Source organism: Microcaecilia unicolor, chromosome 7 (genome assembly GCF_901765095.1).
Source record: "Microcaecilia unicolor chromosome 7, aMicUni1.1, whole genome shotgun sequence".
Lineage (NCBI taxonomy): Eukaryota > Metazoa > Chordata > Amphibia > Gymnophiona > Siphonopidae > Microcaecilia > Microcaecilia unicolor.
The window spans coordinates 44,881,926-44,899,622 of record NC_044037.1 but is presented as its reverse complement, the minus strand read 5'-3'; the positions used below and the strand labels follow the sequence as shown (position 1 = coordinate 44,899,622).

General features: G+C 46.6%; 1 protein-coding gene across 2 annotated transcripts in view; it reads left to right on the top strand.

The window, feature by feature from the left end:
• Positions 1-16,737, top strand: part of CCDC160 (coiled-coil domain containing 160) — a 36,124-nt gene extending 19,387 nt beyond the window's left edge. For both annotated transcript variants that reach the window (XM_030209653.1, XM_030209654.1), the window contains exon 2: positions 15,415-16,737. In XM_030209653.1, the coding sequence (XP_030065513.1) occupies positions 15,433-16,410 (978 nt within the window). In that variant the 5' untranslated portion in view covers positions 15,415-15,432 and the 3' untranslated portion in view covers positions 16,411-16,737. The remainder of the gene's footprint in view (positions 1-15,414) is intronic.
• Positions 16,738-17,697: the final 960 nt, after the last annotated feature.

Sequence of the window (17,697 nt, the reverse complement as noted above, 5' to 3'; positions counted from 1 at the left end):
GAGCCAATGCAGTTTTTCTCGGAGGGGTTTGGCATTTTCGAATCGTGTTTTACCAAATATCAGCTTGGCTGCTGTGTTTCGAGCGGTCTGGAGTTTCTTTGTGAGTTGTTCTTTACATCCCACATAAATTCCATTGCAGTAGTCTGCATGGCTTAGTACCATTACTTGTATTAGGTTGCGAAATGTTTCCCTCGGGAAGAATGGTTTCACGCACTTAAATTTCTACATTGAATGTGTTTTTTTCAGTGTTGAGTTTCAGTTGGAATGCATTTGCCCATGAGGCCATGGTGTTCAAGCTGAGCTTGATTGCACCCCCTTAATGCTTACTTGTTAACCTACGTGAGTGACCTAAGGGAAATTGTCATGTTTACTAGTTCTTTAAAGAAAAATGTTTAATGTATATCCTTTTTGGAGGGTCTGCGTTCAATATAGATGTGTCCCGTTATTTATGTATTTTCCAGTAACTATGTTTAAGTTTTACTGTATTGTGCTATGCTTAACCCTCCCTCCATTGCCTCAGTGTATTTAAGTATTCCATGTTTTGCTCTGATGTTTTCTATTTGGTAAACCACCTTGATATCTCCAGATTTGGTGGTATAGCAAATGCTTAAATAAATAAATAAATAAATAAATAAAATGACTTTCCTCCTGCGTTGTTGCAATTGGCTAATGCTTACCTATTGATGCAATGACTAACTAGGGTTGGATTTAGGTCACAGATGTAGTCATTGCATCAATAGGTAAGCATTAGCCAATTGCAACACTGCAGCTTTCACAAAGGTAGATGACGTCATAAAGCTGGTATACCCAGACATTTAACAACTGCAATGGCTGAATTTAGTCTTTATTGCTAGGGGTGAATGTATGGATTTTATTTCTAGACCAAGACTGTGTGAGCTGGACAGGTAATGGATTTATACAAAAAAATTGTATAAATCTATCTTATGATTTTTCTGATTAATGTGTTTTTCATTTGGAATCTAAGCCTTCTTTAATGTTAGGCATTTACCTATGAATGTATGGTACTTTCTTTTTGTTTATATTTGTTGTTATTGCCCATCCTTCCAATGAGTTGGTATTTGTGTCTGTAACTTGAATGTAAAAGAATTTGCTGTTCTAATTTTGTTTTGTTGTTTCAGTTTTATTTTTATTTTTTTTTATTTATAATCTTTTCACATTACATTATCAAGAATTAACACTTGATTGAAAACAGTATCTAAGAAGAAAAAAAAAGGTTACAAGAACTCATTATTTTATCTAAGTAATGATACTCAAGTCCACATAATAATGGATTCCAAGGTAATCATATTGAGGAGAAAATAAAGGTATAAAGCGCAGTTCAAGGTATATGCACCTATGACTAAGGTCAAACAAAAATTTATATTAAGCTGTTTCAACCCTTTTCGAGGCAACAAATGATGTCAAATGTAAAGGTTCCATAAAAACATATTTAAGTGAATTGTATCGAATGATACATTTACAAGGGTATCTCAAATGGAATACACCTCCCATCTGAAGAACAGCCGGTTTCAGTAACAAAAATTGTTTCCGCCTCTTCTGGGTCTCTCGTGAAACATCAGGAAACAAGTTGATTTTCATTCCCAAGAACAATTTGTCCTTGTTTTTGAAAAAACATCTTAAAAGCCACTGCTTATCAGGCAGCAAAGCCACAGTGGCTACCAGTGTTGCCGGCTTGGCTTGTTCTGTTTCAGAGGTTTCCAGTAGAGCAGTCACATTTAAGTCTTTTTGAGGAATATAATATGCCTGGGTAAATGGTGGCATAGCCGATTCAGGAACTCCCATAATTTTGATAAGATATCTCTTTAACATTTCAATTGGCTGTATCATTTTTACTTTTGGGAAATTCAGGAACCTTAAATTGTGATTTCGCATATAATTGTCATATATTTCTGATTTCTTCCTCAATATTGCTAAATCCTTTAGCGTATCATTTTGTAAATTTCCGTGTTAACAACTTTCTTTTCAACAGTATCTACTCGAGTTACTAAAGATTTCATATAAACTTCTATTTTTATCAACTCATTTTTCAGTTTCTGTTATCTTTTTAGTTAACACTTCCAATTGAGATGTAGAAGTTTGTATTGAGTTAGAGATCAGATCCCAAAGGGATTCTAAAGTTACCTCTGCTGGTCTCTGGATGTGAGGTGTAATCGCTCCACGTTCTGGCTCCTTATACTGCTCTGTTCCTCTTTGCTCCGCAGCTAAAGCAGGAATGTATATCTCTGTGGATTCTATCTGGTTTCCCAGAAAAGAATCCAGTTGATTCCCCCTCTCCTCTCCTTGTTGTCCCGGAGATTCACTCGGCGGCATGCCCTCTCTGCTACGTGGCAGGGGCCCCGTCGATCTCTCAGAAGGGGAGCTGGTCATCTGTGGCTGCGGAGGAGGCGCTCGCAAGTCGGGGCTCAGCGTAACATCAAGCCCAGGAGCCGCCAATACCTCCTCAAGAACGCCGGCGGCTCCAACAGGACCGCTTCCAACTCCTGTAGTCTGTCCTCGGGGCCTCGCAAAAAGGTCCAGCGGGCCTAAAGGTAATGGGGAGGGAGTTAGGGAAGCTTGAGCTGGCATTCTTTTCAGCATTTTTGTTACATTTGTACTCCGTGCTTTCCCACTCATGGCAGGCTCAATGCGGCTTACATATTGTATATAGGTACTTATTTGTACCTGGGGCAATGGAGGGTTAAGTGACTTGCCCAGAGTCACAAGGAGCTGCCTGTGCCTGAAGTGGGACTTGAACTCAGTTCCTCAGTTCCCCAGGACCAAAGTCCACCACCCTAACCACTAGGCCACTCCTCCACTCCTATTTAAATGTAGCGAGGTCCAACTGCGTCTAGGTGCTGGTGGCCATCTTGGAATCGAGCTTCGTTGTTTCAGTTTTATATTTGCCATGAACACAACTAAAATTAAATAGGCAATAATGCCAGTTTTAGAAATTTATTACATATAGTGTGAGTAAAATCCCATTGTATAAAGCAATAGATTAAAAAAATTGGTGCTACTTGGGAATGGAAGCCTTCTTGTGTCTTCTTTTCTCTAGAATAATTATTGGCCAGCTGATTTTCTGTCTCTAAGTAGAGCTTATGAATTCCAGTGGCAGCAACAGATGTGTTTATTTCTCATAGGATTCATAGGTTGTGTTCATTATCTGTCTGAATTTTTCTACCTTTTCCATGGGCTTGCATCAGAGCCTATGTAGCACAGAAGCAGAGCCGGTGGAAGGGTAATGGGCATCCTTGGTGAACTTTCAGCCTTATACCGCCCCCCACGCCAGCATTAACTTTCATGCTTCTAGCCTATAGAAACCCCCCCCCCCCCCCCCCCCAGGATTTTGATAATTACAATCAATAATCGTGATTGTCACACAAAAATCCTATAGAAATGCAAGTTAAAATATGTGTTGATGGAATGTGAGTGTGTGTGACTGTCAGGGCCTATTGTATTGCTTTGACTGGAACAGCACTTTGTTACCCCCTCGTCTTGCCTAATGGCTGGGCTGGCCCTGCACAGAAGTTTATTCTTGGATTATTTGTTATCTCTGAGGTGCCATGAGCAAGGGCGGGCCCAGAGCCCAGGTAAGACACAGCGGTTGCAGATAAAGTTGTAACAAATTGTATTTCCTTCACTTATATCATATTGTAAGCCACACTGAACCCGCAAAAAGGTGGGAAAATGTGGGATACAAATGCAATAAATAAATAAAGGCAAATAATATTTATTGAAGGTGTTGGGGCAAGGGGTCCTGTTCAATTCACAGGGAGGAAGAAGGCAAACTCAAAGCAAAATTCTTGAATGTGACAATGTCCTCAGGTGGCCTACTCCTGTTCATGGTAACATGTGGCTGCAATCAGGGGCGTAGCTATGGGTGGGCCCAGGCCCACCCAATCACAACTTAGGCCCACCCAGTCAGTGCTCAGAAAATCAGGCATTTAAAAAAAAATCTGTGAAGCCGTTTCACAGGCAGCGCTTTGCGTCTGCCCTGCGTGCATTGCAAAAGAAGAAAATCGCCTTATCGTCTTCGGGCTTTCCCTCACTATGTCCCGCCCTCGAGGCGATTTCCTTCTTTTGCAGTGCACGCAAGCATTGCCTGTGAAATGGCTTCACAGTTTTTTTTTAAGGCAGGGTGGTGGCAGGAGAACTAAGAGGGCTGTCGACGGAGCTGGTAGTCGGGTCGGGGGGGTCTCAGATGGGAGAAGGGGACTGGGGTGGGGGGTCTCAGATGGGAGGAGGGGTGGGGAGGGGGGTCTCAGATGGGAGAAGGGGAGGGAAGTGGTGGGGGGAGGGTCTCAGATGGGAGGAGGGGAGGGGGGGTCTCAGATGGGAGAAGGGGACTGGGATGGGGTGGGGGTCTCAGATGGGAGAAGGGGCTGGAACTGGGATCTGAGAAGGGTCCAGTAGGGAAAATAGGGGCCATGCCTGGGGCTGGTGGAAAAATGGGGCATGCCTGGGGCAGGTGGGAGAATGGGTCTGGGGCTGAAAAGGGGGGCCCTAATGCAAGGCATGGGGATGAAGGGGGCTGGAACTGGGGGCTGAAAAGGAGGGTAGGTGGGATAAGGGGGCTAGCACTGGAACTGGGAGCTGAAAAGGGGCAGGGGCTGAAACTGTGGAGACTGGGGGCTGAAAGGGGGACAGGGAGAAGTGGCTGAGGCTGAAGCTCAGGACTGGTGAGAGAAAAGGGCTAGGGTTGAAACTGGGGGCTGAAAAGTGGACAGGGAGAAGTGGCTGGGGGCTGAATCTTGGGACTGGTGGGAGAAAAGGGCTGGGGCTGAAAATGGGGACTGGTGGGATAGTGGAGCTGAAACTGGGAGCTGAAAAGGGGGGGCATGTGGGAGATGTGGGCTGGGGCTAGAACTAGGGGCAGGTGGGATAAGGGGGCTGGAACTGGGGGCTGAAAAAAAGGAGCAGAGAGAGGGGACAGATCCTGGATGGAAGGGGGAGTGAGAGGGAGGGCAGACCCTGGATGGATGGGAGAGGGAGGGCAAATGGTGGCTTGAAGGGGCAGAGAGAAAGGGCAGACAGTGGATGGAAGGGATAGAAAGGGCAGACAGTGAATGGAAGGGGGAGAGAGAGAGGGCAGACAAGGGCAGATGGTGGATGGAAGGGGCAGATATATAGGCAGATGTGCATGGAAGGGGCAGGGAGAGGGCAGACATTGGATGGAGGGGACAGCAGAGAGGGCAGACACTGGATGGCAGAGAAAGAACGAAGACATGCTGGATGGAAGGAAGACAGTGAAAAAGATGAGGAAAGCAGAAACCAGAGACAACAAACTGTAAATAAAATATATATTTTTTATTTTTTTGCTTTAGGATAAAGTAGTATTGTAGCTGTGTTAATAAACATTTATAATAGAACATGTAAATAAGATAATCTTTTTATTGGACTAATTTTAATACATTTTGACAAACTTTCGGAGAACAAAGCCCCCTTCCTCAGGTCAGGATAGGATACTGTTACAGCACTATACTGTATTGACCTCCTGAGGAAGAAGGTTTTGGCCTCTGACAGCTAAACGTATTAGTCTAATAAAATGGTATTATTTTATTTTCTATATGTTTTATTTCTATTTGTTAATTTGTAAAGTGGTGATTGGTATGTGTTAGTTTTTTCAAATTTACATCTGCTGTCTTTATATTTTGCACAATACTAGGGGACATTTTCTGTTTTTGTGGTGTTGCATTGTATGCAGAGTCTGGCATCTTGGGGGTTCAGTTTAATTTTTGTCTAAATAGAAAGTTTATGATTACTTATTTTATAGTGGATTAGGGTGTATCTGTGTTTGTGAAAAAGACATGGCTTTCAGTTGGCATTGACTGTGCAGGATCGACGATCTGTACTATTCTGTCTGGTTTCGTTTTACAATAGGTGAATTGATGTTCTAGTGCTCACTGTAGTGTTTAAGATGCTTTCCTTTTCCTTGTGTGACTTGTAGAAATGACTGCTTATGGTATGGTAGAATTGCTCTATAGGTCCTCAGTGTTTTGTATTTTCGGTATGGTGGTTTTAAGGTTTGCAACATAGGTTCCGAATATGTATGTGGTTTATGTTGCTGTAGGACAGCTGTTGGGCAGACTGTTTATTACAAATTATTTAGGATCCCCCAAAAAACTACTCACACCTATATATACATAGTGCCCACCCATATTAGCTCTGGGCCCACCCAAAATGTCAGGTCTGGCTACGCCACTGGCTGCAATAACATCAAAACTGTGCATGTGTGCTGTTTTTATGGTGAAAGAGCACCAAGTTCAATGCTATGCTGCAGACTTAAGGAGCCGATGATGGTGAAATGGGGCCCCATTGAGTTGTTAATTATTGAAAAAGATAAGTTCTTTTTGGACATTTGCACAGCTTTCTATCTGCCTGCCCTAAAAAAATGGTTGATGTTTGATTAAAATATATGGGGTTTTTGAGGACCAATGAATGAAAAAGGAACCAATTGCAAAAGCAGATGGAAAGATATGGACATCTGCAATTTTGGTGCTTACTGGGGTCCTTTTCCCCATGAAAGTAAAATAACAATATATAATATATACGAACATCATAATTTATATTGGTCACTTGGATTTCTAAGATGCATGAGCAGTACTGTCGCCGATCCCCATGCACAAAGGACAGTGTCACAGTTCATTCATGATTCACTTGCTGTTGGGTAACTACTCCCCTCCAAAGGAGGGTCCCCACACTGTCAAAGTCTACCAGTGCCAGATAGGGGTTCCCATCCAATTGGACTTGCAGCACACAACTCCTGTTCTCGGTTGTGAAGCTCCCCTAAAATTGTAACTACATTCACGTACACGGTCTCCTTGACCCACTCATGACAGCCCCTGGCCATATGGTCTTTCTCCCCACATCGGAAACAGGTGAGAGAGAGGGATTCCGATAACTGAGATAGCAGGGGCTGCTGGGTTCTTGGTGAAGAGGGTCTCCCCCTTTCCAGCCTTCTTTTCTGAGACCCCAAGCTGGAGAGCCCCACCAGGTCTTTAGCATTCTGGGTCCCTGTCTTCTCTCCCTTCTTCCCGGACTCCTTGCCCACTTCCTGTCCTTGTCCAGTTCAAATTCTGGTTTTGCTTGATAAAAGGCTTCAGCTCTCTCCAAAGCACTCTCTGATGTCAACTTAGGGTGGCACTGCACCCAGTGTTTCATTGATGAGGGTAGTCCCTCAAGAAATTGTTCAAGGACGACTCTCGTTCTTTCCAGGCTAGACCTGCCTTCTGGTCAAAGCCATCTCCAGGCTACTTCCTTGAGCCAGCAGAAGAAACTGTAGGGATTCTCCTTGACTTATAGAGACCCTTTTCAAAATTGCTGCTGGTACACCTCTTGGATGCAGCCTGCCCTCTCCAAAATGGCAGTCTTTACTTCTGTGTAGGTGGATGTCCTGCTGGAGTTACTACTACTACTACTATTAAACATTTCTATAGTGCTACTAGACTTACGCAGCGCTGTACAAATTAAAGTTAATGTCTTGAAACACAGTTTGGCTGCTATCGGTTAGTAAATTCCCCAAGTAAGCTGTTCATGATGCTTCTGGCCAACTATCCAGGTGGGCGGTTCTCTCAAAATTGGTCAGGAAATAGTCTGGGTTGTCCTCTGATACCATCTTTGATAACACCGGGACTGGTGTGTGTAACCTGGAAGTCTGCAATGCTTGTGTCACTTGGGTCATAGAGTTCTGCTGGGCTTCTAGGGATCTCTGAGAAGCTTGCTAGTGCTCCCATTGCCTCTGTATCAATTGTTGCAGCTGCTGCTGGCTCTCCATTAAGGCCTGGAGTACCCTTTCCATGTTTATGCTGCAGTGTTAGCGCCCTGAAGTGTGTACTGCACAAGGGAACAAAAATAAAGACCTGCCTGTCCAACACTAACTATACTTCCCCCCCCCCCCCCCCCCCCCCCGCCACAACTAGAGAACAGCTAGAGCCCTTTTTGCCCAGTGTTCCGGCGTGGCAGTTCTACAAGGCCCAGAGCCCCAGAGGCTAAGAATTCTGGCAGTTCCGGCGGGGTAGCCTCAATCCCACCACTGCCACAATATATGGTACTGTGAATAAGGGTGGGCCAAGAGCCCAGGTAAGACAGACCACACAGTGGTTGCAGGTAAAGACAAATAATTTTTATTGAAGGAGTTGGTCCTGTTCAATTCACTTGGAGGAAGAAGGCAAATTCAAAGCAAAATCCTTGAATGTCACAATGTCCTCGGGTGGCCTGCTCCTGCAGGGCCACAGTATACATTCCTGTCTCTTGGCACAACAGCACAGTCTACTTATCTCAGGCCTGGCTGTCCAGTTACTAGTGCAGTCTCTATCAAGTACTTGGGTGAAAATACAAAGTCTGTGAAGTTCCAAGTTGGACTTGGCCTACCTGACTGTAGTTGTAGTTTACACATTGTTGGAGTCATATGTTGTGAGGTGTCGCTGCTTCCTTTTTGGCCTCCTTAACCTAGCTATGGCCTCAGCTTATATACCTTCTGGACCATGCCCTTCTGGTTCCACCCCTCCTGTGTCACTTCCCCTTTGGGCAGGAAGGGAAAATTAGGTTCTTACCTTGGTAATTTTCTTTCCTTTAGTCATAGCAGATGAAGCCATTACGTATGGGTTATGTCCATCAACCAGCAGGGGAGATAGAGAGCACTCAAACTTTCACAGTGCCCTCTTGGCCAGCTAGCTCCACTGCCTCTTCAGTATTTGAAGCTTCCAAAGCAGTATGGCAAACCGCAATGGGAATCACAAGAGCTTTCCTCACAGCGAACGATGGCCCATCACAAGGGCATGAACTCATAAAGGAGGGAATGCACATCCTCCTGGAGGGAATAAACTCATCCTCCTTATTGTATAAGTGGAGGGGAACACACGCGCCTCCTGGAGGGAATCACACATCCTCCCAACACACTGGAGGGAATGAACTCATCCTCCTATTTATAGAACTGGAGGGGAACACACGCGCCTCCTGGAGGGAATGAACACATCCTCCTAAATTTAAACTGAACATGAATCCTGAAGATTGTTTTCCAACTTTCTCCCAAGGAAGGAACTTCAGGAAATTAGAACAGAACCTGAAAAACAGATTCACAGCATACAGACAATCATACAGGGAGGGCTCATGGCTTCATCTGCTATGACTAAAGGAAAGAAAATTACCAAGGTAAGAACCTAATTTTCCCTTCCTTGTCATCAAGCAGATGAAGCCATTACGTATGGGATGTAACAAAGCAATCCCTAGATAGGGTGGGAACAAGCCACACCACACGCTAGCACTTGTGCACCAAAACGCGCATCCCCCCTGGCAGCCACATCCAGCCTGTAATGTCGGGCAAAGGAGAGCTTAGAAGCCCATGTTGCTGCACTGCATATCTCTTGAAGAGAGAGTGCTCCAGTTTCAGCCCAAGAGGAAGAAATCGCTCTAGTAGAATGTGCCTTAAAGGCTACAGGCGGAACCCTTCCGGCCAGCAGATAAGCTGAAAAGATAGTTTCTTTGAGCCAGCGGGCAATAGTGGCTTTAGACGCTGGAGACCCTCTGCGAGAACCGGATAGCAAAACAAACAGATGATCAGAAGTCCTGAAAGAGTTAGTAACTCGCAGATACTGCAGCAGAGTCCTGCGCACATCCAAAAGGTGCAGCTGCCCAAAAGATTCTGGAAACTCTTCCTCTGAAAAAGAGGGCAAGAAAATAGGCTGGTTTAAGTGAAAGGCTGAAACCACCTTAGGCATAAAGGAAGGCACGGTCCGAACCGTGACTCCGGACTCTGAAAATTGCAGAAATGGGTCTCTACAGGACAGTGCCTGGAGCTCTGACACCCGTCTCGCCAAGGTAATGGCCACCAGAAAAACGGCCTTCAGTGTCAAGTCTTTCTCCGATGCTCGCCGAAGCGGCTCAAAAGGAGATGCCTGCAGGGTTTTCAAAACTAGCCCCAGGTTCCAAGCTGGACAGGGTGCTCGCACTGGAGGTCGGAGCCGAAGCACCCCTCTAAGAAACCGTGCCACATCTGGGTGAGCAGCCAAAGACACGCCTTCCACCTTACCACGAAGGGAGGCCAACGCTGCCACCTGCACCCGCAGGGAATTATAGGCCAAGCCTTTTTGTACACCTTCCTGCAAAAAGTCCAGAATCGGCGAGACAGGAGCCCGCATTGGAACAATGGCTCTGGAAGCACACCAAGACTCAAACAGGCACCAAATCCTGGCATAAGCCACGGAAGTGGACCGCTTGCGGGCTTGCAGGAGAGTGGAAATAACTTTATTGGAATAGCCTTTATCCCTCAATTGCGCCCTCTCAATAGCCATGCCGTAAGACCAAAGCGGCCGGCGTCCTCCATGGCTACAGGTCCCTGAGTCAAGAGGTTCGGTACCAGAGGTAACGGCAGAGGAGCCTCCAGGAGCATCTGTCGGAGGTCTGCATACCAAGGTCTCCTTGGCCAATCCGGGGCGATGAGGACCACTTCTCCTGGGTGCAGCCGAATCCGCATGAGCAGGCGCCCTATCAAGGGCCATGGGGGAAACATATAAAGTAGACCCGGAGGCCAGGGTTGAGCCAAGGCATCCAACCCCGCCGAGCGAGGATCTCTCCGTCTGCTGAAGAAGCACGGGACTTTGGTATTGGCACTTGTCGCCATTAGATCCATCACGGGCTTGCCCCATTTGGCACAGATCTGCAGGAATACTTCGTCTGCCAGATTCCATTCTGCTGGATCGATCTGATGCCTGCTCAGATAATCGGCCTGCACATTGCTCTGACCTGCAATATGAGCTGCCAACAGACACTGAAGATGCAGCTCGGCCCAGTGGCAAATCAGTTCGGCCTGCGCGGCTAGTGCTCTGCACCTTATTCCGCCTTGTCGATTTATATAGGCCACCGTTGTCGTGTTGTCCGACATCACTCTGACAGCCAATCCTTCCAGGGTCACTTGAAAGGCCAGAAGCGCCTGAAACACCGCTTTCAACTCTAGGCGGTTGATGGACCACTCCGACTCCTCGGGTGTCCATAGACCCTGGGCATGCTTCCCCTTGCAGTATGCGCCCCAGCCCTTCAGGCTGGCATCTGTTACCACTAGGCACCAAATGAGGAGCGTCAGCGACATTCCTCGCCGCAGCATGCTGTCCGAGAGCCACCACTCCATGCTGAGACGGGCCGCAGGGAGCCAAGTAAGTCTGCATTGGTAATCCTGAGAAATAGGAGACCACCTCTGGAGTAGGGAATACTGTAGAGGTCTCAGGTGCGCTCTCGCCCAGGGTACCACTTCCATCGTGGCTGTCAACGATCCCAGCAGCTGGACAATGTCCCAAGCTCGCGGGCGGGGTATCCTCAGGAGCAGACGGACCTGATTCTGAAGCTTGCACCGCCTTAGCTCGGGTAGGAACACATAGCCCAAGACTGTGTCGAACCTGGCCCCCAAAAACTCTAGAGATTGTGAAGGGGACAGGTGACTTTTGGCCATATTGACGACCCAGCCTAGAGATTGCAGTACTGAGACCACTCTGGCTGTAGCTTGTAAGCTCTCTGTTGCAGAGTCTGCTCTGATGAGCCAGTCGTCTAGGTACGGGTGAACCCTGATACCTTCTCGCCTGAGAAAAGCAGCTACTACCACCATTACCTTCGAAAAGGTTCGGGGAGCTGTGGCGAGGCCAAAAGGCAAGGCCCTGAACTGGAAATGTTTTCCCAACACCGCAAACCTCAGAAACTTCTGGTGCGGGGGCCAAATCGGAATGTGCAAGTAAGCTTCTTTCAGGTCTAGAGACGTGAGAAACTCTCCTGGCTGAACCGCCGCAATGACGGAGCGCAGGGATTCCATGTGGAAATGCCGCACTCTCAAGGACTTGTTCACTTCTTTTAAGTCCAGAATAGGGCGAAAGGACCCACCTTTTCGCGGCACCACAAAGTAGATGGAGTATTGGCCGCAGCCTTGCTCGGCGGGAGGCACCGGGGTCACTGCCCCTAACTGAATCAGACCTTGTAAAGTCTCCTCCACCGCCGCCCGTTTGACGGCAGAACCGCATCGGGAATCCGCAAACACGTCTCTTACTGGGGCGTTGAATTCTATTCTGTATCCATCTCTGATCAGGTCCAGAACCCACTGATCTGAGAAAATCTTGGCCCAATCCTCGACAAAGAGGGAAAGCCGTCCTCCGATGACAGGCATCGAGGTGAGGGCCGGCGCACCATCATTGAGAGGGTCGCCCCTGAACTCCTGGTCTCAAGCCACCAGCTGTGGAACGCTTGTCCGAGCGAAAGGAGTTCCTCTGCTGACCACGGGCACGAGAAGTGAACCCAGCAGAACGCCCCGGGCGGTACCTTCTAGCTTCACAGAAGCGAGGTCTGTACGAGGAGTGGACCGCCTGGCCCTTAAAGGAAGGCCTCTGCCTATCTTCGGGCAAGCGCTGGGGTTTTGGATCACCCAGGCCTTTCACAATTTTCTCTAACTCCTCACCAAATAGGAGAAGTCCTTGAAAAGGCAACTTCACCAACCTTTGCTTAGAGGCCATGTCCGCTGCCCAGTGTCGTAGCCACAGACGACAGCGAGCCGCCACTGCTACTGCCATTTGTTTAGCCGAAGCTCTGACAAGGTCATAAAGGGCATCAGCCAGAAAGGACAAGGCCACCTCCATCCGCGGAGCCACATCCAAGAAGGGCTCCGCTCCATCTCCGGGCTGAGCCACTGCCTGTTGCATCCAAGCTAGGCAGGCTCTAACAGCATAACAGCTGCATGCAGACGCCCGAACAGTGAGACCTGCAATTTCAAAGGACCGTTTCAACGCTGTTTCCAGCCTACGGTCTTGAACATCCTTCAGGGCAACACCTCCTTCAACAGGGAGGGTAGTTCTCTTTGTCACCACAGTGACTAGGGCATCCACTGTAGGCATTTGAAAACGAGCCATATGTCCCTCACGCAGAGGGTATAACTGCCCCATAGCCCTGGAAACTCTCAAAGGTCCCTCGGGGTCAGCCCACTGAGCCGAAATAAGCTCTAGGATGGAGTCATGCAAAGGGAAGGCCCGAGCAGCTTTCTTGGTACTAGCCATCCTGGGATTACCCGAGGAGGCCAGGCCACTGTCAGGATCTTCAATCGAGAGGGCCTGCAGGGTATCTGAAATAAGCGCTGGCAGCTCATCACGGTGGAAAATTCTCACCACGGAGGGATCATCCAGATCCTGTGGTAAATCCGCACCTGACTCTGGTTCCTCAGACCAAGAACGTCTGTCAGAGTTCTCCGAATCCTCACACCCCGACCACGGGGGGGGGAAAAAGGTGCACCACAATCTGAAGGGGAATTAACCCTTCTGCGCTTATCTTTAGGCCAAGCATCCGGGAAAAAGGCCTCACTGGGCAGTCCCAGGCCAGAATCCATTGGGGGGGCAATCAGAGGAGCCTCAGACGACCCTTGAGGAAGGGCTCTTTTCATCATGTATGCTTTATGCAGCAAAAACACAAAATCCGGGGAGAAAATCTCACCCTGGGCACCCAAATCCTGTCCGGTGCTAGCCACTCCTGAAATAACCTCATCTCGAGGTGCCCCACCCGGCTCAGGTCTCTCCGTGTCCACGGAGGCCGCGCCATGCGGTGTAAGCAAAATGGCGCCCGCTGCCAGCTCAGAGCGGGAAGAAACATCGCTCGCCATGCTCGGGCCGGCTCCTACGCCAATACAGCACGATTTACAGAGCCCTGCTGCTGATTTGCGCTTGCCACAAGTGGAACAGCGCTTTACATTGTCCGCAGCCATCGCCGAAAAACGGCGGTTCGCGCCAAAATCGCCCCGATCGCGGGCCCACCCCGGAGGAGTTGGAAAACACTCTTACCTCAAAGGATCTAGTGTACAACTACAATCCTGCTGAAAATCAGGTCAAAAACCTCTGTTCCAGCGTCTCTGCGTTTAAAAACGCGACGCGACTTTTTTTTTTTTTTTTAAGCTGTGAGGCAAGCAGAGGTATTGAAGACTCCGGAGGCTCAGATGAGTGGGAAAGGCAGGGAAAGGGCGAACCTATATGCCTGCATCCACTGTTGGTGGGTAAGGACAGGGAAAGCCAGGCAATATGTCCACATCCACGGAGGTATGGGTAAGGCAGGGAAAGGGCTAACCTATGTGCCTTTAAAGTGAAGCTGCTATAGCCTCCAACACCCCGGTTAACAACTGGCAAGCCAGGAACCACCTCCCGGCAGATTTTTCTGGAGCTCGAACAAGCTGCAGCCACCCTGCTAAGGGAGATAGAGAATACTGAAGAGGCAGTAGAGCTAGCTGGCCAAGAGGGCACTGTGAAAGTTTGAGTGCTCTCTATCTCCCCTGCTGGTTGATGGACATAACCCATACGTAATGGCTTCATCTGCTTGATGACAAGGAATATGGGGTTTAAGGTGGCTCTGACAACAAATCTGTAAATGTTTGTTATTTGTCTAAATCAATCCCCTTATTGCATTTTCTTTATCCAGTCACTTTTTTGTTTTGACACACGTGGAGGGGCATAATCAAACGGGGTGCCCAAGTTTTCATGAGGGCGTCCTCATGAAAAAATGGACCAAGTAAAGTCGGCCAAGTGCTCGTCAGGGACGCCCTTCTTTTTTCCATTATCGGCCGAGGACGCCCATCTCTTAATCACGCTCCAGTCCCACCTTCACTACGGTGCCGACACGCCCCCCCCATGAACTTTGGTCGTCCCCGCGACGGGAAGCAGTTGAGGACGCCCAAAATCGGCTTTCGATTATGCCGATTGGGCGACCCTGAGAGAAGGACGCCCATCTCCTGATTTGTGTCGGAAGATAGGTGCCCTTCTCTGACAGACATCTATATGTATATGTATATCTATATACATACACACACACACCTTTTTATTACAGTTCTTTTAGCCTGACCCTTTCTTTCTGCTCCTTGGGCTTCCAGCTCAGTTGGAACCAGCCGTTGTTGGACATAGCACCATGAACCTGCATATCATGTAACTGTCGTAGGCTATTTTCACTATTTTTTATAACCTGTCTGAGCCCAGCTATTGCAGTAACAGAACTTTGCTGAGAACTACAGACTATAAATTGCTGTGGCACCCAGTGCACATGTACCCTAGTTCTAACCAGTAGATGTCACCATTGAACAAAGGTTGGGAACCCCTCCCATTTTCTCATGCCCTGTGAACCAGGAAATGCTGCCTCCGCAGCACTCACCCCATCCAGTCTAGAGAGTAAAAATCAGACCCTGGCGCTGAATTCAGGTCTTCCACGTTAAAATAATTTTAAAATAAGAACAACAGCTAATTAAATTCCCATATTGTGACAAAATGTATTTAATCTCTAAAAATTGCTTTAAATGCTGCTAAGATTGTCTTCCTAAAGTTTACTTTTTTTTTTTAAATAATTAAGATTTTTTTTTAATAATTGTAAATCAAACTGGAAACATTTATTTAAGATGGTATTTTCTTTCCATTTTAATAGGCAGTGGAACTTTTGGGAATGGAGGCCAAAAAAGACCATTGGGTTGAGAAGTTGTTTTCTCCACATTTCAGTGCACAAGATTTTTTGGAGCAGGCCCATAAACCAGAAGCATCAGCTTCTGAAAAGCTGGCTAGAGAGAGAGCAAAGAGGGTGGAAGAAATCTATAACACAGCCGTCAAAAAGTTTCAAGAAGAAAAAAAGTTGAAAGCCAAGAGGTTTAATTCCAGCCTGATTGTATCAGATTGTGAACCAAAACTGACAGAAGAGTCAAAGACGCACCTGATAACAAAGCGAGAAAGGAATAATGCCTGCTGCGGAGATGCTAACATAAGTTTCAGTACAGAAGAATGCTCCAAAGACATTGAGGATTGCTGCGTCTGGAACAAAAGGGAGTTGGTGATCTTGAGGCAAGAAATGACTAGGAAGCATTGTGAAGGATTTTCCCAAAGAATGCAGTTGTCCGCCATGAAACTCGAGTTAGCAGACATCAAAGTGAGGTGTAAGAAAGCAGAAGAGGACATGGAAAATATGGAGCGAAAGCTGGCAAAGTCAAGGAGAGAAACCAAGTGCAAAGTTGTCCTGCTGGAGCAGACTCAAAAGGACATCCTCAAGAAAAACTTGGAACTTCGGGTTCTGAAGGAGGAATTGGAAGAAAAATCATTAAATGTAAACAATTTAAATAGGGACCTGCTGAACGCCAGAAAGGAAATTCAGGAGTTAAGCCAGAGAAATCAAGACCTGCAGCAGGAATTAAAAACACTGAAACAGGACCATGAGCTCACTAGCATGACAGCAACAGAAAAAGCAAAGCTGCAGTTTGAGCTGGAAATAAAAAAACTGCACAGGGAAATAGATACGTGTGAAAAAGAGCTAAACGCTGAAAAACTTCAGCACGCTAGAGACCTTAAAGCTCTAGAACTTCTCAGAAAACATTTTGCTTCCTTACCATTATCTAAGTTGCCTAACAATTTTCACATTAAATTTTTGGATAGCTAAAGAAACCAAAGCTAAGAAAGTTTATATGTATTCTGTACAATTTAAAGTTCTACAGAAATAAAACAATTTAATTGAAACCTAATGGAGAAAAATATTATGTTCTGAAACAAAAGTATGGCCTGTGGATTAAAGTTATAATACTTCCTCTTGTGGATAAATGTTTACAACGATACAAGAGACTGTGAATACTGTCCTCTTGTCTCAGTCCTTGAATTGAACTGCAAGTCATATTTTAATTAGTGGGATCTGAAGCAATTATATACATTTCTATGGGCGCGTTAGCGTTTACACTCGTAAACCATTTAAGTGCGTTAAAAACGCTAACGCGCCTATAGCGACACTTAGTAAACATAGGTCTTAGTGCTGGCTAAGTTCATTAGCATGTGCTAAGCTTTAGTAAAAGGGCTCTTCACTTCATTAACAGGAAAAGATTCATGGTCACCTCACCAGATGCCTCTGGAACATAATTGTTTTTACTTGCATAATAAATATTATCTGAGGGTAGAAAAAGGGTACAGTGGCCTTCCCCCCCCCCCCCTTTTCTGGTTGATATGATTTTCCCCAGTAATTTTCCTTACATTTGATACCCCAATATTATTATTGTATCTTTTTGTTGGTTATTTTCCTTTTTCTTGATTATAGAAATTCTGACTATGTGCTTATTCTGTACAAGTGGATTACATGTTAAATGTATTTTGAAATAATAAAAAATAACATAAAATTTTTAAAAAACAAGAATGGTGGGTCCCCTTATTTTGCTTGCTTGATCAATATGATGCAGTATAGATTGATAGTTGTATCTTTGTACTAAAATATTTCCCATTAATTAATCCCTCTTTTATGCATCCTTGTGTGTAGATGACTGGACTAAAGTTAAGGAAAGCATGTAATGTCAGAAAAATTAAGTGAAATATTGGGGCCTTCTTACCAAGCCGGCTCGAGGGATAATGATGCCCTGATCCAACTTGCTTTGGCAGTGCCCTCGCCCAAAGGGCAGTGCCCCCCCCCCCCCTCAGTGCAGTTTCTCTTTCCCCCCTCCTCTGCACTGCTCCTAAATTACCTCTCTCACTCCCCTGCGGTCCTGTAAATTTTACATCAGCCGCTGATGGCAGCAGCAGCAGCAGCATGATGAGAGGCTGCCTTCGACCAGTCCCAGGTCTTCCCTGTGTCATGTCCCACCCATAGGAAGTTGCATCAGAGGAGGCAGGATGCAGCAGAGGGAAGACCCCTGGCCTAAGGCAGCCTCTCATGCTGCTGCCACTGCCACCGCCAGCGACTGATGTAAAT